We start from the raw sequence: 25,963 nt of genomic DNA, 5'->3' as shown, positions 1-25,963 counted from the left end.
CCGCGCCGCACGGGAAAGTATTAAAAATTGAAGCGGCGTTTATTACGAAATTGAAATATTTAAAGAGCTGTGTTGGGATCCCCAGCCTCAGTCATGGGGGGAGGGGCAGCAGAGGTGTTGGTGTACAGGGAACATTAATAATTTACCAGGGGGTAGGGTTTGGATTTCTACATGTGCGGTGCTTCTGGGAACTGACGGGGAACCCCTTCCCCACCCCCCTCCACAAAGAAAGCAGAGGGATTGTTTTCTGAAAAGGAAGAAGCGGAATGAATGTGTTAATGTATTCATTGTATACAGCCAAATGCAGTGGTGTCGTAGCTGCTGCGAGAGCTGTTTCTCTGCACCTCGAGGAACGGAGCAAAATATCTCCTAGTTAACATGCAGATGCTGGCTTGATTAAGTCGAGGAGTAACAATTTTGCTTTCCAAAGCGCGCTGTGAAACGTTGCGCTACGCTAATGAATCGCAAGCGAAAGGCCGCAGATGCTAACAAAACAAAACACTTCAGCGCGTGCGGAGCGAAGCACGTGTTTCCATAGCACCGCGGCTCTCCCTGTGTACGCTGTGGTGAGGGAGCTGAGGATGTAATTGTACATTGCTCTACATTTTCTTGGGCTATTTTTAGAGGAGGTGGGGGCGTGCCAAGTCAGTTTAATGATTATTTTTGCTTTTCTGTGCGGCTAATTGAAAATGGCCTTCGCAGGCCCAAGCCGAACAAAAATAGTAATTAGAGCAGTTTAGCGTTGCGTTTTATAGGGCAGTAGGCAGGGCGAGCCGGAAGAGAGGGCTTGGCCCTCGTGTATGTGAAGTTAATGACAACCTCAAGCCCAGCACAGCTCTGCCCCTCTTTGTGATGGCCGTATTGCCCTGGTAGAATGTGTGTTTACAATCTGATTAAACAATTGGGCTAACCTGAACATAACCCCAAACGGTCAAGGTCATAGCGCGGGGTTGTTTGGGTGGACTCTTTTCTCATTAAGGTGACGGGCAGTGGCCTTCTTTGTGCTTTCTGTCCGCTCAGAGGCGGGCACACCCATGGATGTACGAGCTGGATGCATTCCTCTCCTCACTCAGCTTCTTCACAGCGAGGCCTCCCCCCTCGCAACAGCACGCCAGGCCATTAGCCTCGTAATCAGACATTCCTCTGGTGGCTGGAAGCGGGGACTCGGCGTGGATCTGTCAGCTGCAGGCCGATGCCCTGATAACAAGGCATTTAGCAGCGCGTGGAAGCATAAACACAACGTTGTTTTCCCAACTTGCGTCTCTGAAAGCTTTCGGCAGATCTTATCCCAGCCTTTTTCCAGTCTGGAGAGCACGTTGCATCTGACCACGGAGGGGCTAAACTTGAAAGCACATTTTTTCCTCACAATATGAACTAATAACGAATATTGAATTGTCAATCTTGTTTGTTTTCGTTCTTGATTTGTTGTCTTGTTCTTGCATATCGCCATGATAAAAAAAAATGACACCCACTTAAATCCATTACTTTGTGAGTAGTCATTACTTTTTGTCTGTGACAAAGCATAATAGTGCTTAGATTGAATGTTCCCCCTTAAAATGTAGTAGTTGCTTTGACTTGGTAGAGGAGTTGACAAGTTTCTGGTAGTTTGTTCATCTGATGCTGAGCAAGGGGCGGGGCTGGTGGGGCGGTCATCACAGGAGAGGACAGGACGAATGAGCGTGCAGCTTTCCAAGGTCGCATCAGTCATTTAGCTTTCCAAAGTCGGAGTCAGAGCATCACTGTAGAGCGCCATGCTGAGTCACGGCGCTAAATCAATGCCCATTAGAATACAGCCACATGCTCTGCTAACACTGCTTACCTCACCCTGCACCGGAGGGGAATACGTAATCACCACCGCGATCAAAGGGGCACAAGCCAGAGAATAACCTCCCCTTTCCCTTTCTCATCTCCCCCCCACACAGCCCAAGCTGATGGCCAAAGACCTCCTGGACCTGGTGGCGTCCCACTTCAACCTGAAGGAGAAGGAGTATTTCGGGATATCCTACACCGATGAGACGTGAGTGTCCCTTCCCGTCACTCTCTTTCCAGATATCTCAGTGTCACGTTTCCCAGGGCCGCGCTCGGACGTCAGAGACGGCAGCCTGTGTCCCCTTTGCAGCGGGAATCACAATTTCATGGCTGATAATCAGTGTGAACGGGTAAATTGTATGAATATAACTACATGTGCTGTGGAGTGCTCCGGCGCCCATGCTGTGATTGAATTACAGGGAAATTGAAACACGGATTGGTTCATTTTAGCCTTTCATCTGGGGCTTTTGAAAAATCTGCAGTGTCACACCATCCATTTTCCTATATGCCTCTTCTGATCAGCATTCCTGTCCCTTAGTGTCAGATTCAGAAAGCCTGTGTGGACATGTCCCCTCAATGACATCCTCAGCTTACTTCATTCCCTGTAGCTCAGGTAGATTCAGTTATGGCCTCATAAAACAGAAATTCTGTCGCTTTCCGCTCCCTGAGTGGAACTGAACAGTAAAAACAAGTAGCTGATTGGGTTCCCTCTTTTCCCCAAGCGTAAGAGTGTTTTCTCTTAGTCGCAGGTGTCGTTGTGTTTGGGTCACAAAGAGACAGGCTAATAGAATGATGCCACTTCCAGTCACCCCACAGACGCTTCAAAAGCGGTCAGTTTCCGAGACCCAACTTTGACAGAAATGCTGTGACTTTTACAACGCTGTTGCGAATAGTCATGGAGTTTTTATCCTCTCTCCTGGTGGCAGATGGAGGTCGTGTTCCTCTGGTATTTCAAATGCACCTGCTGGTTCCTAACATTTGAAAGGTACTCACAGACAGAAATAAACATGAGTTGCCTGCTGTCTCGTTTTCCCAGAGGAGAGAGAGAAAACCCAGACAAAACCTCGGGTTGGATGGGGGAATTTGTGTTTTAAAAAAAAAAAGCTTTGAAATCCAGCACTGTGAACTCTGGCCTCGATGCAGAGCAACAGAGACCCATCAGGGACAGCATGCAAATAAGAATGCAATTGCAGCCCAAGCACTTTGCGTATATGTCTCAGGTTTATACGTCTCAATTGCCATTGCTGAGCCAGTGCATCATGGGAAGGATTTATTCAAGACTGAATTGCAACACCATTAGCAAGAGTTATTTGACAGCTGCTGCACAGCCATCCTGCTCTCTATGATTACTTTTTATGCTATATTGCATATGTGTGTATGGGGCAGTTTTATGTAAACAATTTTGTGTATCTGTATGTGTGTGGGTGTGTGCATGCGTGTGTGTGTGTGTGTGTGTGTGTGTGTGTGTGTGTGTGTGTGTGTGTGTGTGTGTGTGTGTGTGTGTGTGTGAACATGTGTGCTTGTACCTGTGTGTGCGTGTGTCTGTGTGTCTGGGTGTGTGTGAATCACATAGACTGCTCTGATGCAGAGCCACACAGAAGTAAAGTCCATGTAAATCAATACTTTTGTCTCTCAGGGTTTATGGAAATTGCATTACTTTTAGGTGTATAACACTGGAGGTCACTGTAATCTCTGCAGTGATTGCAGTAGACTGCATGCGTCGGACGGGACGGTGACTGTGTTTGATTTGGGTTTCCCTCAGGGGCCACTTCAGCTGGCTGCAGCTGGATCGCCGGGTTCTGGAGCACGAGTTCCCCAAGAAGTCCGGGCCGGTGGTGCTGTTCTTCTGCGTCAGGTGGGTGCGCGGCGCGTCCGTCTGCCGTGGCCAGTCCAGTCACTGCGCTACTATGCCACGCCCTTTCCTCCTCTATTTGTCAGGCTAATTCCCTCTGCTCAGATGTATATCTTCTCATAATCAAATCGCTCAGCACATGTCCTGTTCCAGGTTAAATGTTTCGAGCATGCAACCCTCTGACTTGAAGCTTACTTCCCGTGACGGGTGTTTCCGCGGTCGTCCGGCTGACCGAGTGGAATGTAGCGTGTTAGCACTGTGACATGTTTGTCTTGCGATAAACAGGAGTACACGGGAGATCCGTGGCGCTCTCTCAAACACGATTACTTGCTCAAGCGCCTCTGCTGCCCAGGCTCTGAGCCTGCATATTCGTACACAATATTGGAACCGGCCGGCCTGTGGACCTGTAACCAAAGAGTGCTGGGCTGGCCTGATCACATTTTCACTGATTATACATGCATTCCTCTGAAAAACCGAGCAATCGTTTGGACGCATGGTGTATTAATTCTCTCCACGGCAGGCGTGTGCTTCTCACTAAGTAGAAAGTGCACGGTGGGTTTAATTTGCCATCGCGTGTGTTGGAGCTGTGAATCTTTTCCTCGCTTGATATTTCTAACACAGTCTCCAATGCATGTGGTTTCCAATTTAGCCTCTGATATTTGCTTGTGTCTGTATTTTTTTTCCCCCTTCACCAAACAAGACAGCCTTATGAGCGAGATTAAGCTTCAGGGAGGGGTGCGAGAGGTTACAGTGGGGGGTCTTGTGTCTTTTAGCTGCTGTTCCCACTGCTCTGGGACAGAAGGCTTTTGCCATTCTCACGCTGGCTGCTGTTTCCCGCCATGGCTCCAGTCCCTCGGATGGGCTTGTGGTCTCAGGGTACTGAGTGTGTGTAGTCCCCTGGATAACTCCTGAATCGAGCAGGGGCTCTAAGATGAAAGGGCCGCTCAACTCTGAGGAGTAAACACACCAGCAGGAGCCATCCTGCACTTGCCAATGCTAAAAGGACTCTGCAGAGATCCCCTGCCCGTAGCTGAGCGGGGTCTCACGCACCCCTACCAGGACAGGCTTTCTGCCCCCTGCGCCACAAACACAGTACAATCACGCGCATCCCATCCGCTTGTCACGCTGGCTTACGCCACGCCACGCCCAACACGTGCTGTTCCAGCAATGCATTCTGGGTACAGCTGGGGCATATCTGATTCATCACGGCAACAGCCCTTATCTCCAACAGCACATCTTCTACAGACACTGGAACCGGGTTCACGCCTGTTGCAGACGGCGCTGGGCGGCGCGGAGATTATTTCCGCTTTCATGTTCTCCTAACACCGAGCGAACACCGAGAAAATCCCACTGAGTAAATTCCAAAAGGACGCTGAAAGGACGCTGCCTGAACAGAGGCATACTGGGTTATTCTTGTTTTTCTTAGCGATGGCGTCGGTAGCGGAGCGAGACACAAATGAGAAAACAACGAGCTCCCGCTTATCAGACTGGCGAAACGCTCCCGTGGGAGTGCGTTTTTTTTAATGGAAGCAAATTCGCGGGTCAATGAGAGGAGGCAGGTGCATAAACACCTGTGAAATTGCTTTGACCACCCCCCCCTCCCCGTGTTAAACTCCCGCCACGGGCAGCTTCTCAATCAGCCTGCGTCGCTTTCATTAATCCCGGCCCTAGCCGAGCGTGTTAATCACAGCGGGGCTCCGGGCCCCGCGCCGCCGCCCAATCGGAATTAGGATCCTTATCATCAGTTTAGCGTTGTTTTTCGCCTCCAAATCCCAGGGGATTACAGGCCGGCCACATAGATTTCTCCCCAGCCTTACGTGTGGCGCTGCGTTAAACACCAGTGCATGGGAGCTAGTCTGGTATTAGTGTGTAAGCAGGGCTGTCCGATTTAAACCGCTCTCTCATTAAATTACATTACATTACTGGTATTTAGCAGACGCTCTTATCCAGAGTGACTTACATATGTTAGTTTTTTTGTGTTACCCATTTATACAGCTGGACATTTACTGAGGCAATTATGGGTTAAGTATCTTGCCCGAGGGTACAACAGCAGTGCCCCAGTGGGGACTCCAACCAGCAACTTTTTGGTTACGAGTCCTGCTCCTCACCACTATGCTACACTGCCGCCTCACTCAAAGAAACGCCCATGAAGCCTCCTGACTCTCAGCGTTTTCTGACCAGATCGGTCCTGCACTGTATTATTTCTTTTTGTTACAGTTTATTGTGGGATCCATATTGAAAGTCCTGAAAGAATGCCAAATTATGATCAGCCTCGTATTTCTGTACATATACAGTATTTCATTTTGGTTGCACTGCTCGAAATTAGCGAGAAAAAGAGTTGGAGGATGTCCATGGAAGGTGTCACTGGTTTTATCCTTAACAGGTGGAAGAGCACTTGGTTTTATATTTGAACATCGTAGGTTCAGGTAAATGTGCCATAGATGGCTGCTGGGGGTAAAAGCTCAGCTCAGACATTCAGTGATCAGCCGCCGTTGAGGCTTAATCATTTGAAATGCAAACTGCCACATTTGGTTACATTTGAGCTGCACATATACAGCAAAGGCGAGTCTGTGGAGACCCGGCTCTGCTGTTTTGAAGGACGAACAACTCCTCTGCTTCCCTTCTGATTCCATTTAAAACCTTCTGCATAGGCGGGTCATGTGACCTGCCGGCCACACCCTGGGCCCAGGGCCCTGAGATTGCCTGAGTGGCAGTAAGATGTGGCTCTCTCTCACTTTGGCTCTGTTTTCTGTCTCTGTTCAGCTCAGTTTGATTTCAGTACAGAATAATTAGACTCATATTTCTGTATCAGTGAAGCCTGCGTCCTTTTTAAACCATCATGCATTTATAACAAATGGATTGAACAACAGTCAGTGAAACCAGAAAAAGAATGCATACAATGCTACATACTCTCTCCCTCTCTACCCCTCTCTCTCTCTCATTCTATCTCTCATGTGCACATGTGGGTACACACACACACACACACACACACACACTTTATTACCTGATTTGTCTGTGGTAAAGTGTAGAACATTCACCTCCACTGTTTGATCTGTGGCTCCTGTTCACCCTAAGTGTTGTATTTAACCCTTTGTCAGCGCAGGATATCTCAGCCCTTTGACTTTGGTCTCAGCCAGGCCTTTGAACCTCCAGCTACTTGGCAGTGCTGTCAGTCACATATGGGGAGGTTTAAAGGCAGTTTGTGAAGTCTGCAGTGGCTCTGTGAGATAAACGATACCTTATCTTCCGTGGAGCTTCCAGCATATCCCAAAAGCATGTTGCCAAAGAGGCTAAAGGCATTTATGTTCAATTCCATGGCAAAGTAGCCCCACGACGACCTCTGTTCCTCTCCCTTCTTTCACCTGTGATTGGGTCACGGTGAGGCCCTGACAGCAGCACTCCTCTAATGAGGGTCTACAGAGCTGGCCTGAAACAAAGGCTGATCCCAGGTCAGTCCATTTCTCACTCACTCCACTCTCACGCTCACTTTATTTTTTTAACTGCATGTCTTATCCAGTCAAGGCCTTTTTTTCCGTTTCTATATATTGGTTCCAGAGGAAACTCCAGTTAAATGCTTTTGGAAGTGGTTTCGCTGTGGGGAACGTCAGGAAACAGACGGCCCACACAGCTCTCTGGGTATTCGAGCAGCTTGCCGCTTCTCGATCGGTGATGTTGAAGCGGGCTGAATGCAAGAATGCACATCTGACTTCATTTAAATCCCCAATTTAATGAGACTGACTTCAATGCACTTTGACTATTGACACAGGAACGAAATGATCTTCGGAAAGAACTGTAATTAAATTCTTGTTTTACATGGCAGCGTAATTGTTTTCTGTTCAGCATACGACTCTCACAGGAAGCGTGGAGAGATGGGTCTGCTTCTCTGGGCGAGCTTTTCCCACAATGCCTCACAGCCTCCTTCTTGGAGCTGGGCGAGCGGCTATGCTAGCAAGAACGCTGCGAATCCACAGATGGGCTGTATTTGCGGGGATGTGATTGGACGCAACTTGCTTCCCTGAGGCTGGAAAGGGGAGGAGTTCCCTCCTGGCTCCATTATTGGACCTCAGTGCAGGACTGTGCTTTCATGACGCAGTCCCTCCATCTTTGATTAGGACGGTGCTGAAGTTCGACATGTCCACCACGCTAAGGAGACCCTGACGAGCCAATCTGCATTTTACACAACCACAACACTGGAACCAATCACGCGTCTCTCCAGATACACAGCTCCAGGATTGACTGCCCCCGAATCACCAGGTGTTTAGGCCTCCAGTGGCATGCCCCATGATGGTGCAGAACAGGCAAAGAGTCTGTGATGAGTTTTGTTAGGGTGGATGTGTGCTTATTGAAGACACATCCACAGCTGAGACTGAGGAAACTGCTGGTGTTGACCTGCCTCAGGCAGAGGTATCATCCTCTTCTTACAGGTCACTCGGTGTCTGTAAGAGTAACCCAGTGAGAATAAATGGTAAAGCTGCGTTAGGTTACACTGCGGTGTATAAGAAACAAGAGTTTGTTTTTGTTTTGCTGGATTTCGACGTGACCTCTTTAGGGGGGGGGGTCGTTTTCCTGCTCCCATTGTATCAGCATATCTCAGACCTGCCAAGGAAAGCCTGGAGGAGCAGTGAAATTACACACCAGTCAGGGTTTTCTGGGGAAGGATGGGAGTGTCCCTCTAATCTGCTGCTGGAGGGACAGAGGGCTTGTGTGCTGTGTGTTTCAGCCACAAGGGGGAGCTGTGGTAGTGTGTGCACATTCCACAACCACTCCGACCACAGGCATGAGCTCTCAACCCAGATAGCAGAATGCATTCTGTTCTCCAACTAGCAGGTAACCACACAATCATGTTTAAGATAAGTGCCAACACTGAAATGTTTGAAGTGTTTCTGTTTGTTTTTCAGAGCAAATGCCTCATGTAAAACACATCTTCCATAGTGCCTCAGAACCCAAAATGTTGTGGTCTCCGGTGGTTTCACACACAGGAAACACGACAAGGTGTATTTTTAAACAAGATCTACAGCAGAGTAGAGTAGCTGATAGCAGCATGGAGAGAACACCATACAGCCACATTGTTCTGAGGTAACAGCACGTACAGTGTGTGGCTGTGGGGTGGAGGCCTGGCCTTTCTCCACCCGTCTGTGAGAAGTCGTCCTTTGTTAGCCAGTTCCTGAGACAGGATGCCGCCCGCTCCCCGCAGCAGCCCAGGGAGTCCCTGGGCTTCCCTCCACACCTCCAGGCCTCAGTTCAGCTGAGCAAGGACATTCTACCGCACCTCCGCACACACCTGCGAGCTAGCGCCTTACGCAGAGATACTACAACACGCTTATTTAAGATGTTGTGCAGGACAGTAAATCTGAGGGAAAGAGTCCAGCTTTCAACCTCACCTGTTTGTAAAAGGGAATTAGACCTGAAGAGCACATCGTAGGCCCAGGGGGTACAGCCCAGGGGTACAGTCCTGGGATACAGCTCCACATATGTACTGCAACAGGCATGCCAGGGAAGGTATTCCGCTCGCTACCTCACCCTTTTGTAAAAGGGCCATAGAGCTGAAAATCATAGTCCCAGGGGTATAGCCCAGGGGTACAGCGCCACATCTGTGCTGATGTTTTTTCCAGAAAACCAAAAATTACTCACAGGCCCCTGCTGGATTCACATGAAAAAGCAAAGCTGCACGATAAACGTCTCTTTTTTTTTTTTCTTATTTATGTTTCATATCACAGACCATCTCTCGGCTGACCTTTAAGAAGCGTCTCGCCTGTCTGCTCGGTCGCTGATAGAGAGGTTTGGTAAACACCGGCGCTGTCTGAAAAGGCGCTGCTCGTGAGGGTTCTGAAAGAATCCGATCGGCGGCGGCGGCGGGGCCGGTCACCGCGCAAGAGCGCTGGAGCTGCCTTTGACTCTTTCAAGATCAAAGACGGTGACAAGCTTTCTCTCTCATCCCCTGAACGAACGAGGTGTTATTTACGGCGGTGCATTGTTTTATGAACAAAGCATTGTTTCCTCCAAATGAAAGCCCGTATCGCTGCTTCCTACTGTGCTGCTGAGATGCGCCCTGCGGTGTTCTAAGTAAATTGTATGTACTTGGCTGCTGAGGTCTATCGCTGAAGTGTAGATTATAGATGGGGAGATGATTGTATTTCTGTCGGTTAGCTTGACCTTCTATAGAAGCTTGCTTTTATTCTCAATCTGGGCATATGCATCCCCGCTCTGATCGAACAACAATTACGTGAAATGTCAGCGCTGAATTCATAATCAGACTTCATGTCTGTTTTTTAGTGGTCGCCGGCTGTAGTTCCAGCTTTACAGGCCTGTGAAGGCATTCCGGTCCAGTGTATGTTTTAATACGTGTGTATAATCTTCTGTGATCCCTGATTGTATATTGATTGCAGGGGTGCTGAATTGCTTTGATGAATATAAAATTTTTCCCATGCCGTTAAGTCTGTCAGTCAGACCGCCAATTAAATGGATCGCTGATATATTCCCTCAGACCACAACCCGGCCATCCGATAAAAGCGTTAAACTTGGCTACCCTTGAGCCGGCCGTCGTTTCTTCTCTTTGTGCGGCGCGGAGGGACCTAATCATTCTGGGTCACTTGATCAGTGCAGGGGACCAAATAAACCTGAGTGACAATAAGGCTTTGATTCTGTTCCCCGGAGTCCAGAGAATGGCACGCTGGAAAGGACATGTTTGTCACTTTGTAGATTGTGTCCCGTCCTGCACCCCCCCCCCCCCCCCCCCCCCCCCCCCCCCCAGGTCCAGGTCCAGGTCCAGGTCCAGGTCCAGGGCCAATGAACAGGGATCTGTCATGTATTAGGGCTGGTGATCTCACCTCTCTCAGAGATACCGTGGTGGAGAGCACTCACCACTGGAGAGGGGTATAATATAATACCAAGCATCACTGAGCATGAAGAGCACCCACCAAAGCTCCTCCATCACACTTGGGCTCACCTTTAAGGCTTATCTGATGGAATTCCCACAGCTGTGTTTGTTGACTACATCCATACCTAGGGGAGAGCAGTTTGATTCATTTCTTATTCAAATATTACATGGCCCTTAATATTAGTTTTTCGAATAAGCAAATACTTAGCACTGTACGAAACTCCAGTTCTTAATGTTGAAATACTAATTCTTTGCAAAGATGTCTGCCTTCATTTACACTCTCAGACAGGAAAAAGAAATGAGTAATGTCAGTATGTATTCTGTTATTTAGGGCAAACTTCTTAAGAGTCTCCCTCATGACTATGAATACGAATATGAAATTCTAGATTAAAAAGCGCTCGGGTGCTGATCTGAGGAATCACAGTGGAGCTTGTGAATCTGGGGTTAGGTCTGATCCCTTGCCTTACGCTCAACAGCAGGCTGGTCACATGCTCCCTCTCTGGACGGGTTCCAGGTGTCGTTCAGTCATCTGTCTGTCTGCTGTCGTCTGCGTCTGCGGCAGCTGAGGAATTGGGTCGGCGTGTTTCTCTGGGACGGCGATGACTGGTGATTGGTGACCGGCCCGTTGTCGCCTCTCGCTGTTTGTCTGAATCCGCCACCGCGCTCGTCTCCCGCCGCCTGGTGGATGCTGTTTTTCTGCGTGCGCTGGCTGGAAAGCCGCTAACACAACGAAATCCCACCCCAAGAGCGGGACGCCCCTTCGTCGCACCTCAAAGGGCGTGAACCCAGGCGAGCGCGTGCATAAACGTCTCTAACCCTAACCCCCGCCATTCCCCCTCGCCACACAGAGATGAGGATATGGTCAAGGTGGATTAAATTTTTCCTCCACGAAAGTGCAAACAGAGATGAAAGAAAATGGACGCCATGTCATGCGTTAAGCACATTAATGAAGAATGTAGGCCGAATTGCTTCATGTTGCAAGGTTGTGCTGTTGTGTCTGGTGCCCCCTAGTGGCTGCTCTCTGCAACCTGCGTGACCGCTGCAGTGGCAAGCTTGCCACGGTTGCTGTGGTGCACTGCACTGAGGACGTCTCTGTCAAACACATGTGGCTTTCTCCCAAAGTAGTCTGAGATCATTTTGAATTTGCTTTGAATCATTTGAATTTGAAATTTTACAGTGTTTTAAGATTTGAAGAAACATTGCATTCTTTTCATGTTGACATTGATATTTCACTTAAAAATACCAATTAATTACATTGGCTAGCACATTGCAATATAAGTCCCTCTCAGTCAGATGTAATGTCTGGAAAATAAATGAGCAATTCCAGACCTTACAATTTTAATGATGACCCATGTGTAACTCTTGCTTATAAAGGCATTGGATATATTTTGGTTATTATTCCGGGTTCTGTTATTTTTTTTGCACAGGAACCTAGCCAGCATGGTTTAATGAGTCTTTAGAATATGCAAGGACAGATCACAAATGGCAAAATGGTGCAGTGCATCCAGCATCATACAGCGACCTAAAGGAAACACTGCACTGTATGGGCCATTTAAAACACAAATCCCAATGTGTAACATCCCCAACATAAATCACATTTGCTAGGTGTTGGCTGTCAGTGCTAATTAATCAGGTGTACTTCGGGTGAGGAGAAAGACGCGTAAGGAGGTGTAGGTTAAGGATCTCCATGCAGGATCAGTTCCCTGGTGGAGCGCTGCCGCTGTGCCCTTGATCGTGGTGTTTGACCTGAGCATCTCCAGCATCCGTCCAGCTTCATAAATGGACAATATATAACCCCAAGTAAGTTACCCTGGAGAGCATCCTCTAAGCAGGTCAATGTAATTTTGAGTCACTGTGCTGATAGAGGCAGGAAGCTCATTCCACCACTAGGGGGCCACGCCTAAGAATGAGCAAGCCTTTGGATCCTTGGAAGGAAGGAACAGCCGTGGACCACAGTACATGATGCGTAATGTGTGCTGACTGATTCTAATGTGTCATGTGTTCCTTTTGTTTCAGGTTCTACATTGAAAGTATATCCTACCTGAAGGATAATGCAACGATTGAGCTGTTTTTCCTCAATGCTAAATCATGCATCTACAAGGTGAGTTCTTGCAATTATATGTCACTCATACCTGTGTTTTTATTGATATTATTGTTGTTTTCATTTAACGGAACAACCCAGCACAGTCAATGACAGGAGTTCTGCCGGCTCTTTCACCAGTGTCGTGGTGTCCACGGTGAACCACGAGCGTGTGAACGTAGCTGTGAAAGTAATGAATAGAATGATGAGGGGAGACAAAGCTCGGGGCACGGCTTAAATCATCTAATTATTGCAGTCAGACGGAATTAATTTCCAGAAACATGAAGCCGTCCTCTGGAAAGCGTGTGTTTAAAAATGTATTACAGGGGGCACCTTTAGTGTGCCATTGAACATTAATCATCTGTCATGGAGCTGTGGGTTTGTTTGTCCTTTAGAGGGTGGCCAGGTGCTGTCTGTGCAGGTAGTGATGAGGTGGAGAACTCAGTGCTGTTAGCATGCTGTTAGCGTGTCGCAAAGTTTGCTCTGACGTCCCATATTTGGTCCATATTCTGTACGTCTCTTGCACTTGTGTAAACTTGTGAGAACTGTAGAACTCTCACATTCCTTTCGAAAGTGTAAAGCTAGCCGAGGCTATCTATTTATAAAACCTCTTAGAGATAACGAAAAAGCAAAAGTCCTTTTCTTCAGATAACCCCCACAAAACCTCTTGAAGAAGATAACCGCTCTGTTTAATATTCATGATATAGGAGTATCAGAAACTTCCTGCCCAAAAAGTTCCCTGTCGCCAGCCGCTGATAACAGTACCCTTGGCTGGGCTGATGTATTGCCATTGTTTATCTAATCTGTTCTCATTTGTCCTTCATGTCATGAGCCGGGAGAGTGTTGCATCTGCTAAAATGCAGGCATCAGTTTACATCAGGGCAGTTCATTAGAGGAGCGTGGGCTTTCACTTGATATTCCAGACTTACGCGACTTGAAGGCTTTTCACTTCATTTCCGAGCCTGCCTTCGCTTTGTAGGATAAATCTGTCTCTCCTTAAAATGTGGGGATGGGTAGCTTCGGCGCAAGGCAATTTATGTCCTGTAAATAGATGATGTGTGTGACTGCAGAAGCTTGGAGGTGGGTGCCAGCTCAGACAAATACATTTGAACCTCACGAAACGACAGAATCGCAAGGCCTTTGTTCCTCCTTCTGATGTAATCAGTGGCGGAATGCAGTCAGGAAAACTCAGAGTTTTGCTGGCTGTATCAGTCAGGGTGAAGCTGCGTCTCAGCCACAGCAGCAGAGATCTCTGTGCTTACAGAAGCGAGTTTTGTTTGGTCCTGTATTGTGTTGGTCCCCCTTTGTGTTTGAGCACCATGCTGACCGCCTTACAGACGCGGCTGAAGGGCTGTCTTCCTCAATTAAGCTCCCGCTTAAGCTTAGCAGTTAATCACTGTGGGGCCTGTCTAACATTCCCCTTCATTTTCATTTGAGTTTGTGGTGAACTGGGTCAATGGGGCCACTGAGCCCCTCTGTCAAAATGTAAGACCTGCGAACACACAGCGTTTGCCCGTAGGTGCCCAGCCTGGTCCCTTCCTCTGCTCAGTAAAACAGCGAGACGCTGGCAGCCCTTTAGCAAGGTTCCGGATAGCTCTCTAAATTACTGGTGCGTGCGGCCTCTTTATTTTAATGAGGACGCGCTCTCCGACAACCCCGCGAGCCCAGGCTGGCATCCCTCTTTAAAGAGAAGGGGGTGAAAGATGCCTCTTCCTAATTAAATTGGAGGGGTGGGCTGAAAGAACAGCACCCTCCTTGTCCCTGTCACAGGCTGCGGTGACAGGGGATGAAAGGGAAGATAGTGTGGCAGCCAGTCTGGTTGGCATGGGAACCGCACTCTCTTGTGAGCTACTCCAAACCCCCCCCGGCCGTGATTGGCAAGTACCAAGCACTAAGGAGAAATAGCTTAAGTGCTGTTGTTTGCTACTTCTGTGTGGTGAACTTGCTGTGTTCAGGTGTACCTGGCCCCATACCGTGTTAGCGTGAAGCTGCTCAGTATGGCCATTTGCATTGTTTTTTAGTTTAATTTCTGCAGGTCTACTTGACCCTTATCGCTGCTTCAGAGACTGCCCCTCACTTCAGCCCATCATAACAGCTTTGGAAATGGCAACTGAAAAATGCTTGGAAATGTGTTTGTGTGTGTGTGTGTGTGTGTGTGTGTGTGTGTGTCTTCCCATTATACTGTAGCTTGGAAACAGGAGGCGAAAAAATGATTATGCTGCTAATTTTGACTTCATTTATTTCTGCTGCAGTAATCGAATTCTACTGAATTCTCGTTAAGATGTCAGCTGTCACGTAATTAGCGTTCGAGTGAAGCTCGACAATAATAAGTTTGTTTGAAATAGGTTTGGAAGTGCTTGTTTGAAGAAATCAATGGTTTCCTACAAAGTCTTTCGCTAGCAACGTCAATGCTTTAATGACCATTTCCTGACCGCACGACAACACATACTGCTTCAGAATTAAACAGTTCCATGTGTCTCCAGCTCAGCTCTCTGAGCACCAGTCAGCCGATAGATTTCTCAATTAACACATCCACTGACTGCAGCTACTAAGGCTTGCATTCTCAGGCAGTCACTACTCAATAAAAATAGAAGTTACCTAAATAATTTAGGTTTCACGTAAATTATTGCATTACATTATTGTCATTTATTCAGAGTGACTCCTAAAAGTGTGGGTTACAATTTTATCCTTTTATACCGCTGGATATTTACTTGAGGCAGTTGTGGGTAAAGTACCTTGCTACAGGGTACAACAGCAGCACCCTAGCGGGGAATCAAACCGGCAAACGTTCAGGTACCGGCCCTCCTCCTTGCCATTACACCACACTGCTGTCCCGGTTATCTTCCCAAACAGAGCTGGAGAATCATCACCCTCCTCTTCCTCTTTTCACAGGAACTCATCGAGGTCGACAGTGAAGTGGTCTTTGAGCTGGCCTCCTACATACTTCAGGTAAGATGTAGGGGGTGTGTTTCTCTGCTGTGAATCTATTAAAGGTGGAGTGTCATTGCAGTCAAGCTAAAAAACGAAGTCTTTATGAGCACAAGATTTTACATATAAAGGACACATTTGATACACAGTGTTTTCATTACTAACTGTCATGCAGTATCCTCAATACTCATTGCTCATTTGAGCAGTAATCCATATGAATGGGTATCCATGCTCTGGGACTGGATTTGTTGGAAGCAGTGAACATGCAGGGGTCACAAAGATAAGACTCCAGGGGTGATGCAGCAGAGCTCGGCTGCTTTATGAACACATGCTATCATTACCTTGCCTTTATTCCTTGCGTGCCAAAAGCTGTTTCTGATGAGCGAGCTTAATTTCCACTTTCCCATGGCCTGCACACAGAACTTTCATTTTTATTGTTTTCCTCCAAATGTTTATCTTTTACTCGGGGTGAAGCTTGGGTAAGTTACCAAAAAATGCTGCGTCCAGGCAGTCGTTTCCAAGGAACCCGAAACTAAGATTGTAAAACGGCTCTTTGGTTGCCATTTCTTAAATTATCTCACAAACATTCAACATATTTCGCTTAAAAGGAAAGTTGGCCCTGGGCTTTCTTTGATCCTGCCTCCATGAACAGTATCTGAGTCCTAGTTTAGGCTTATTGTTAGAAGGCCTTGGCTCTGTCTTTCAATGTAAGGAAGTGATACCGAATCACAACCCGGTCCTGTCTGCTCAGGAAGTCAGGCCTTGATGTTTTCATTTAGTCAGTATTACCATAATTTCTGTGCCCTCTTCAGTAATACGCCCATGTTTCCATTCTAAAGATCAGGGGGGATACTTTAGTATGCTGCTTGTTTTGCTGAGGAGGCGTTTACTGTGAGCGTGTGGTCTCTGAAGAGACATATTTCGCAAATCCGTGCTTTCGTTTCAGCTTTTTCCTGAAAACGAAACTGTTATTCCCGTAGCTGCAGCTACTTTAGTCCAAAGCTGTGTTCTGGCCTCACACGCAGAAGTGGATATTTCACAGCTGTCCTTTCAGATAGGGACGTAGATGAGAATATCAGACACAACCCCAGCTTTCTTGTAAATTAAGTGGTTACCATCGTGTTGGGAGCGTCCTGCGTCAGGGGTCCTCTAAACAAGGCAGAAGCTGGCAGGGGGAGCAGCCTGGAGGGCGTGTCTCATACCAGGGCCGTAGGGTGCGTCAGGGCGTCACAATTCCAGCCCAGAGGGGCGTTAAACCCCCCTGATATTGGCCCAACCTGGGTGTGTGCGAATGCTAGGATCTGCAGGTGCTGGGAGATCAGGTATCCCCAGTAACGACCTTTGAGGGATTCTCCCCAGCTGAAAGATATCGTGTTTCCTTGCCTTTCAGTGCCGGGCCTCTCCGAGCGCATACCTCTCTTTACCCCAATTAATCCTCCTGTCTTTCAGTCCACAGGTGACCGCCATGCCCCACCTCACCACACGCTCTAACCTCTTCCTCTCTTTTTTCTCTCCTCACAGGAGGCAAAGGGCGACTTCACAAGGTAAGCGTGACTTAACTTCCCTGCCTGACTGAAACGGAGTATAGAATTAGGCTCAAGTTCTGTTCTCGTGCACATATTCTCAGTGTTTGGGTTGGACGCCAGCCCCGTTGTCTGATCCTCATAAGGCTTATTTGTCAGAATGGTTGTGATCCCATTCATGTGGGTCCGCGCCTGTCTTCCGTCACCGAAAGCCCAACATAAACACACAGTTCCTCTGCGAGCCGGCCTCTGAGTCAGGGCTCCAGCTGCAGAACACTTGGAGAGCTTCTTCTGCTGTTGCTATCCTCATGATCTCCGCTGCTGGAGAGCTACGCTGGCGTGACGCTTGAGCATTACAGTCAACAGGAGCGGAGCTGTGTGCAGTCCACATTGCACCGGGATGTTTCAGACCCTCTGGGAGCTCTCCCTGATTGCTGCTCTCCGGACTGCTGGTGGTGTTGCAGCAGGCATGTATGAGGAGGCTGGGGATGTGGGATGGACAGGCAGGAAGAGGTGGGGGGGGGGGGGTTGGAATGCAGAGAGTAAACACAGGCTAACCTTACGCTCTGCCACTCTGATGCACCGTCCAGAGAGTCTGACAAAACACAGGCCTGCTCTCCCTCTCTTCCTCCATCTTTCTCATATCTATCTATTCCTCTGTTCTTCTTTCTCCTCTTTCTCTGCCTCTCTCTCCCCTTCCCCCATCCTTTGCCTGTCTCTTCCCCCCGTCCTCTTCTCACTTTCCCACATCTGTCTCCTCTCTCCTCTATTTCCATCTCTCCCCTCTCTCTCCTCCATCTCTCCCTCTCCTCTTTCACCTCTCTTTCCTCCATGTTGATATCTCTCCTCTCTTTCTTGTCTTTCTTCCATCCCAATCTCTTTCCCCTCTCTCTTCTTCTGTTCTTCTCTCCCCTCGTTGTTCTTCCATTTATTCTGCCCATTTCTGCCCCCTCCTCTACAGTATTGTCCATGTTGGTGGTTGCTCACCGGTCCATGCTGTTCAAACTGGTCTGAATAGGCCTAACTTGGGAAGGACATCAATGCTGGCTCTGTCTAACGCCTGACAGGATGCTAATAGATACAAAATGCCAAGCAGTTTATTCCCCGTGCAAACACAGCAGTACAGCAGAGCTGTGAGCTGTGGGTCCTCTCGGTGCGTTAAACAGTATGGCACAGCTGTTTCCAACACCATATGGAGCAGTGTTAGCCCTGCGCTGTTTCATATGCGTCTCCTCTGAGAGAAGCGCACGGAGACAGTGAGAATCCCGTAAGGCTAATGCTAACACGCAGGAGTAGATTCACGTACAGCCTTTGGATGCTCTGTCCTTGGCCTGTAGGCCCAGCCTGCTGTGGGGACGGACAGGAGAGGAGCCGGGTATCTGTGTCTCTGTGTCTCACAGCCTCTCCGCTCTCTGTAATCGGTTCCCACCTCAGTGTGTATGACACAGACGCCTCTGTCCCACTCGGAGTGGGAATGAGACACACTGCAGCGGCACTTGGTGTGAAGTGCTGTTCTGCCACCCGCAGGCCCCACAGCTCACCTCAGATGTTATTATCACTGTCTCACAACCCTCCATTTTGATTTTTTTCTTCCAAAGTATGCTTTGTGGATAAGGCAGAATAGCACCCAGTCCATCAGTATACACCCCACTGTTGTCAGTGTGTATCCAGGCTGTATCCAGAGTATATCCAGGCCGTATCCAGGCCATATCCAGAGTATATCCAGGTCTTGTCCAGGCCATATCCAGAGTATATTCAGTCCATATCCAGGGTGTATCCGGTCCATAGGCAGGCCATATACACAGTATATCCAGGGCACATCCAGCTTGCCTGGACATTAGTGCTTTTCAAGGCCCACTGTTCCCTTTTTTATTGCTCAGGTAACAGGAGTGTGTCAGGCTTAATGAGCATTCCCTCCCTGTGAATGTATTCCCTGGGACTCGGGGAAGCCACAGTGATTTACAGTCTGCCTGGAAATTCACTCATGGCCCCTCATACAGTTCATTTATTTATGTTGAGGGCTACCTGGCTGTGACTCCAACAGAGAGGCATCTGGTCAAATCCAGTAATCTCCCGGGCGATTCTACTTCTGCAGCTGTGCATGTGTGTGTGCGTGCGTGCGTGTGTGTGTGTGTCTGTGCGGGAGGGGTTACATCCAGGAGCAGTGTCCTCTCTCCTCAGAGAGGAACTCTTAAGAGTAGAATTTCTGAGTCAGTTTTGGAGCTCAGAACGGAACGTTCAGAAATGTGTCAGTCAGAAATGACATGGCATCACGACGTATCGTCACATGTCATCCTGAAGGAAATGTCACACGCATCAACAAGTCTGTAAAGTCTCTAAAAAGTATTTGGAAGTGAACAGAGATATGTTTTGTTGGGTGTACCAGTCACACAACTAGAATGACCTTAGAAGGTAGTTACATAAACACTTGCTATGTGGAAGCAAGTCATTATCCCTGGGTTTCGTGTTCTCCTTGGTTTTCTCCTAAGTTCCTTTCCACATTACTTACAGTTTGCCACCTGCCATCTCTAGGCGTATGACTTTCCTCTTAACTGGAATCCCTGTAAAAGCAGCTGGGTGAAGTGCATGATGGGAGAAAGGGTTATTAACCTCAGTGGCACAGCTGCACCTGCTTCTCTCTCTCCCTCTCTCTTCACATAGCCCTCAGGACAGGGCTATAGATTCACACACAGCAAGCTCAATATTGTTCCTCTTACTTCACAGTATCCAGGCAGAAAAGGTTTGTTCTGTGCACTGCTCCTGAGCTGGTGTGAAAGCCTTGAAAGTAAGACGGTGCGGCGGCCGGAGCGCAAACAGGCCACGCATTGTACAGGGGAACAATGGTGCCAAGGAAAGGGGGTCAGCCTCCTTTTTAAAGCTTCTCAGAGGGCCGGTGCGAGAGACAGGGCTTACAAAGCCAGCTTTTGTGAGGCTCTTTCTCTCTCCCCCTATCCCACTCCCTTCTTCCCCTTATATCCCGGCCCTTGATTTGTTTTACGTGATCAGGGAGAGCTCTTGTTGTTTTATTTGGGTTTTTTTTTTTTTTTTTTTTTTGGTACTCCAGGTCACATGACCGACTCTCAGAGGCTTAGAGCAGCACTTGTGCGCAAGCCTCCCTCTTTGACAGGCCCTCTTTGACACGCCTGGAAGCTGGCCAATTTTCAGATGAATGTCAGACAAAAGCAGCAGATCGGATTTAAGATGTGTCCGGCAGTGTTATACTTCTGTTTGCTTGTGTCATTCTGGTCATTGTGCGAGTTCTCTACCTGTTTTAACTCATCTGTTTTCTCCCACCCTTCAGATTCCCAAAAATCTTTCTGCGATGTAGCTTTACTCAGCTGTCTTGCTGTTGTCGGTTTAGAGGCATGAGCTTACATTACTTTTAAAGAGCTGGTGGTAAAGAGATTCATAGCTGAGGAAGGTATAAAATGTGTTGAAGGGTTGAATGGTGTTCAAGTTCTTAGACTTATCTGTATATCTGTGCTATATATCCAACCCTCCCTTAAATATTTCCATGGATGCAGTCAGTTTGACCTGTGCAGGACCAGCTTCTTAAGTCATTTGAACAAAGCACACAGTGACACTGTTTTTTATTAGACAGAGGACCTTAGCCTGCCATATATGATTCTTCAAAGTGCATCTTTGTTTCTGCTGTGATCATAAGACATGTGCATCCTATGGAATAACTCGTGAAGTCATGAGACCCGCAAGTACACAGACTGCAATTGAATGGAATAACATGGTCAAACACATCTGTGATAGATACCATGCCCACAGTTCAGGATTATTGTTTTTCTGTTGATGTTGCCTTAGTGGAAAGAACCAGAGATTCAGGTTGCATGCTGTTGTTAACTTCTTACAGGAATGAATTTTGGCTGGAGAATGAATTCTGCTGTCCTCATGTGACAGCTTACCAAGACAGAGGTGGTCTTAAAATATTGCCAATACTGTGAGACATGCAATAAGTCCTTGCTTAATGGGCTTTTCTGGGAAAAGAGGAATCACCCCCAGACCCAAAATAGCACAAAAATAAGCACAGGATTACTGTAATAGTGTGTAATGGCCTCACACAGCCTGGAATGTTGTATAAGCCTTTGGTTTCCGCAGACCCGCCCTCATAAAGCTAGCAGCCGCTAGCAGGGCATGCCGTGGAGGTGGCTGTGTATCGGGGTGGGGTGGGAGGGGTGTTCTGAGTCTGCAGCTGAGTCCCTCTCTGCACAGCTGCAGCTGCACCACAGGCAAGACAGAGGAGACGGCCCTGCCACACTTTAACTGCCACAGGAGACATTTCGCATCAACCACACTGATCCCAGATCAGCACCAACACTGAAATAACGAGACTGATCCTAGATCACCACCAGTGCTGAAGTAATGAGACTGATCCCAGATGACCACCAACACTGAAATAATGAGACTGATTCCAGATGACCACCAACACTGAAATAATGAGACTGATCCCAGATCATCACCGACACTGAAATAATGAGACTGATCCCAGATCATCACTGGCACTGAAATAATGAGACTGATCCAAGATCATCACCAACAGTAAAACCAGTTGCACAGAACTCTTAAGACAGGTCAAGCCAAACAGTGCTCCACCTGATACCATACAGTAGCAATTTTGCCATCGGAAGCAAACAGAAAGAAACTCTGAACGTATCTTTCAAAAAATAGGTTTTCGGGGCTTGGATTTCATTACTGGGGACCAGATGGCGAGCTGCTCAAGCCTGCCAGACACGGTTGGGTCTCATTCAATATTGTGATGGTGTTCTCACAGTATTTTCTCCTCTTCCTTTTTCTCCTTCATTACTTCCTCATCAGCAATGAAGCCACGAGGGCCGACCTGAAGAGGCTGCCGGCTCTGCCGACGCAGGCGCTGAAGGAGCACCCGTCTCTGGCCTACTGGTGAGTCCCACTGTTACACCAAGAGATCCAACCCCTGAAATTTCCCTTTGGGAATAAATAAACTACTCTATCTGTCTATTTATCTATCTATCTATCTATCTATCTATTCACTCTCCTGCCCTCTGTAAGCCAAGCCTGCATTCACACACTCTTCAAAGTGAGGAGTATAAATAACACAACAGAATCATCTGAGTCATGTCCTGCCCTACTTCTAATTCTAGTTTGGGGTTTTTTCTGTTATTTTTTTAGAATTTGTTATGCTCCGGATGTTTACAGAGTAGGCCAATTCCCCCCTGTACGCACCAGGCCGTGATTGAAGTGTGTCTCTGTGACACACATACCGGTATCGCACCACTGGGGGGATGAATAATGGATGAGGTGCTGTGTACTTCAGTAGACCGTTTCGGCGCTGGTGTGAAAGCTATGCCCGGGTCCTCGGCAGACCTGCCGCTCAGAGCTTCCATTGAAAGCCAGGCCTCACCCCCTTAAGAGGAATGCGGCTTTAACATTGAATCAACTTCAGCAGTTTGGACTTTGTATTAGTTTCCCCAGACTGTTTGGGACAACGAAGTGCCATAAGAATATACTGGAGAATTAGTCTTCAGTCTCTCATTCTCCTTTTCCTCACGTCTATCAAAGTGAATTTTTCTCAAAGAGAGTACTGTATATTAGTTAAGCTCAGTATTATTATTGTGTTTCTAGAGCAGTAAGCTTGAAAGTAGAGAAGACTCGAGTGTTTGAAAATGAAACTCAAGAATATAGGGGGAGTTTATTTTCAGACACCCAGAGTGGCCCTCTGCTGACCTGAGGTGGCTGAGCTGTAAATGCTTGCTTTGGCCAACCGCACACTTTCTCTGGCTTGAAATATGTTGTCTTTAGAGGAAAAAGTCCGGGAGCTCTCTAAAAATGTACAGAAGGAGGGAGGGCAATTACTGAGAGGATAATTCACACGATGAAGGAATGATGAGGAAAATGAAGGTAATGTAAATGAATAATAGAGCCGATGGAGCACCTGCCTCCATTAAGCAAAACGAGTTTGGTGTGCAAGTTGTGGCCAAATCTGAATGATATGCATTCTGCCGATCCCTTTGTATTACGTTTCTTGGGGATGTTCCTGAAGTGAGGACAGCGGTGTCCTGGATGCCCTGGGGCTGAAGCTGTACTGTGAGCAGAGCCTGGTGAGGAGGCGGGGCCAGATAGTGTGGGCGTGGGTGTGAGAGTGGGCGTGGGCGGAGCCTGGTCCAGCAGGTGCTGCGTGGTGTTCTGTTAACCCGCACAGCTGCCAGACAGAGCGGCCCCAGAGACTCAACAGCTGCCTGCACCCAAAACCCTTCAGCCCCCACCCTCCGTACACCCCATGCGTGTGCCCAGAGCCCTGTGCACTCGCAGCCCGGCCGCTGACACAGCACACAGGGTGCTTGGAAGACAGAGGGAGGCCGGTCTTCCTCCAGAGCCACTCTCTCTCTCTGAGCCGCTGTCGTACAACACAGACACCCTGAGGTAGCTCTGGGAGTAACATGCTGACTTCCAAGCCCTCTGCTCCCATGGTCAGACTGTTTGCTTTCAGGCTGTCTGATGGCTCAGTGTCCAGGTGTCCCTTTTCTCCTCTCTCTCTCCACTCTGCTGCTGCATCTGCAGGAATCCACCACCGCAATAAACAAACACTCCAGACTCTCCTTCTGCCTTACTGCAGGGCTAGGAATAAGCTGACAGCATGTATACGTGGAAAAACACCATTTATCTCTCACAACCCCTCATTGGACTGTATCCCCTGAAAAAAAAAAAATCAATTCAGATCAGGTCATTCAGCGAAGCTCGACTCATGTCCTGGCTAGCCGATCCCCCTATTGGGCGTCCGTCATCTGATGAGCGCACATGGAACTGGATGGTTCATCTGAAGTGGATTCTCTCTGCGCTGACCTCTGACCTGTGATTGATTGCTTATGCCTGGGCCTCTGAGCCGGTTGACTCCAGTATTAAAGTGACAGGACTTGCGGCGCTCTATAATCCCACAGAACCCAGCAAACACATAGTCACATCCAGGGGTAAAATCCATATCCCGCGTAAGATGGGTTGTTAAAGAAGAGTCTGCAATCTTTCAGATCTCCTTCAGCTCCAGTATGCTCCAGTACACCCCTTTGGTGCCTTTGATCTGAGTGTGACTGCAGCTTCAGTGTACCAGCCACACTGGGTTAGGGTTACAGTTAGGGTTAAGAGTAGGATTGGGGTCAGGGTTAGGGTCATGGTTAAGGGTTAGGATTGGGGTCAGGGTTAGGGTCAGCATCAGGGTCGTAATTAAGGTTAGTATCGAGAGCTGTGATGTGCAGTGGCTCAGTGGGCCACATCTTCACCTTGCTTTGCCCTTGTCTTCCTCGCGGGAGGAACTTAAGTTCTGCTTGCCTTGTGTTGCAGTGAGGACCGGGTTATCGAGCACTACAAGAAGCTCAGCGGTCAGTCCAGAGGCCAGGCCATCGTCAAGTAAGTCTGGGGAGAGCTCGGCGCCATCTCTGTCCCTTCCCAGCTCGCCGTTTCATCCGCCATATGCTGCTCTCCTGGAGTGCGGCGGCCAAGAAGTTCATAGATTCACCACAGAGCCACATTTGTTCCATTCTATCCCATTTCTCCTCCAGCTCCAATGAGCAGTAATGTGCCGATTGTTTGCCCTTGTTTATGCGTGTGTAATTGGTTTACAGTCAATGTGGGGAGGCCTGTTAGTAATGGTTTAAAGGTGCCAGGCCTTTCATCTGGGGGGCGGGGGGGGTGTGTGATGTTAAAGGCATCAGTGGAGCGTGTCGTTTGCAGCTGAGAGCACGTTCCAGCAGCCACGTGTCTGTGTTTCCTCTCCCTCACAGCTATATGAGCATAGTGGAGTCTCTCCCCACATATGGAGTCCATTACTACGCCGTGAAGGTAAGTCTCTGTCACGCCCGGCTTCGGCCGGGACCGCCAAAAACGTTTGACATCAAAGGGAAATGTGTGTAATTGTTTGTAATTCCAAGATTATTTAAATTTAGATGAACAGGGTGCGTGTAGGTCTAGCTGGTGAAGTCAGACGGGTACAATATCTGATGCGTTTTACCACACACTGTGTCAGCCTCTGCGTGTATGTGCTGCCTTTGCAGAAGGCCTCAGAGGGCTAGTTAGCATTTTCTCTCTTTCAAGCCACTCTGCAAGTCATTGCTCCTCTGCACCCACAAGAATCACTGCAGGGGCCTGTAAAAACGCAGCCGGCATGGAAAGATGTGCGTAACCCTCCAGACAGAGCGCTCCGGTCACGACACCGCCAGCCGGTATCCCGTGGTTTTTGCCGTTTCACAGTGACAAGGGACAGGGACGCTTGCGGACAAATGTGGGCGTAATCCGGTCAAGCATAGTCATGTCCCAGGAGGCCGCCGAGGCCCCGTAGCTCTGACTCCGTTGAGGCTTCACCTGTGGCAAAGAATGGAGCGGGCCCCGTACTCCCGGATTCTCCAGCAGACAGGACAACCTCAGAACATATCCCATAATCCCCCAGCAGCTCTCCTGATGAATGCTTCCTTCCTTGTCATAACAGGACAAGCAGGGTATCCCATGGTGGCTGGGGCTGAGCTACAAAGGCATCTTTCAGTACGACCATCAGGACAAAGTGAAGCCCAGGAAGGTGAGTGTTAAAACGATTATTCGCACAGCTATGCTGGTTTGCACTTAACCATTACTGTACACTGGCTTAAAGGCCAGTTAGCATATTGAGACATTATGAGCATTCCACATGTTGTCTTAATCATCTGTGTGTCTGTATTAAGCCAATATGTCTGAATTTTTCAATGAGTGTTTGTAAATCTTGGTTGTGGTTGTCATCCTGTCCTTGCTAGCTTGCCATGACCAGTTATATTGTTGTAAAAACACAGGAAGCTTGTGTAGACAATGCAGCAAATTTCAGTATAATACAGAACACCGGTGACTCAGCAGGCATCGTTAAGGGTTTAAGTGGGTGTGGGAGGCCTTGT

At 48.2% G+C, this 25,963-nt stretch overlaps 1 protein-coding gene across 1 annotated transcript in view; it reads left to right on the top strand.

The window, feature by feature from the left end:
- The window catches only part of LOC118771808 (FERM domain-containing protein 4A-like), a 105,488-nt gene that overhangs the window by 45,833 nt on the left and 33,692 nt on the right, over positions 1–25,963 (top strand). The window contains exons 3-11 of the mRNA XM_036519867.1: positions 1,923–2,017; positions 3,572–3,664; positions 12,555–12,639; positions 15,511–15,567; positions 17,068–17,090; positions 21,894–21,977; positions 24,390–24,455; positions 24,830–24,887; positions 25,531–25,617. Of these exons, the coding sequence (XP_036375760.1) occupies positions 1,923–2,017; positions 3,572–3,664; positions 12,555–12,639; positions 15,511–15,567; positions 17,068–17,090; positions 21,894–21,977; positions 24,390–24,455; positions 24,830–24,887; positions 25,531–25,617 (648 nt within the window). The remainder of the gene's footprint in view (positions 1–1,922; positions 2,018–3,571; positions 3,665–12,554; positions 12,640–15,510; positions 15,568–17,067; positions 17,091–21,893; positions 21,978–24,389; positions 24,456–24,829; positions 24,888–25,530; positions 25,618–25,963) is intronic.

Source organism: Megalops cyprinoides, chromosome 25 (genome assembly GCF_013368585.1).
Source record: "Megalops cyprinoides isolate fMegCyp1 chromosome 25, fMegCyp1.pri, whole genome shotgun sequence".
Taxonomy (NCBI): Eukaryota; Metazoa; Chordata; class Actinopteri; order Elopiformes; family Megalopidae; genus Megalops; species Megalops cyprinoides.
The sequence above is the reverse complement of the archived record's forward strand: the minus strand, read 5'-3'. Positions and strand labels throughout refer to the sequence as shown.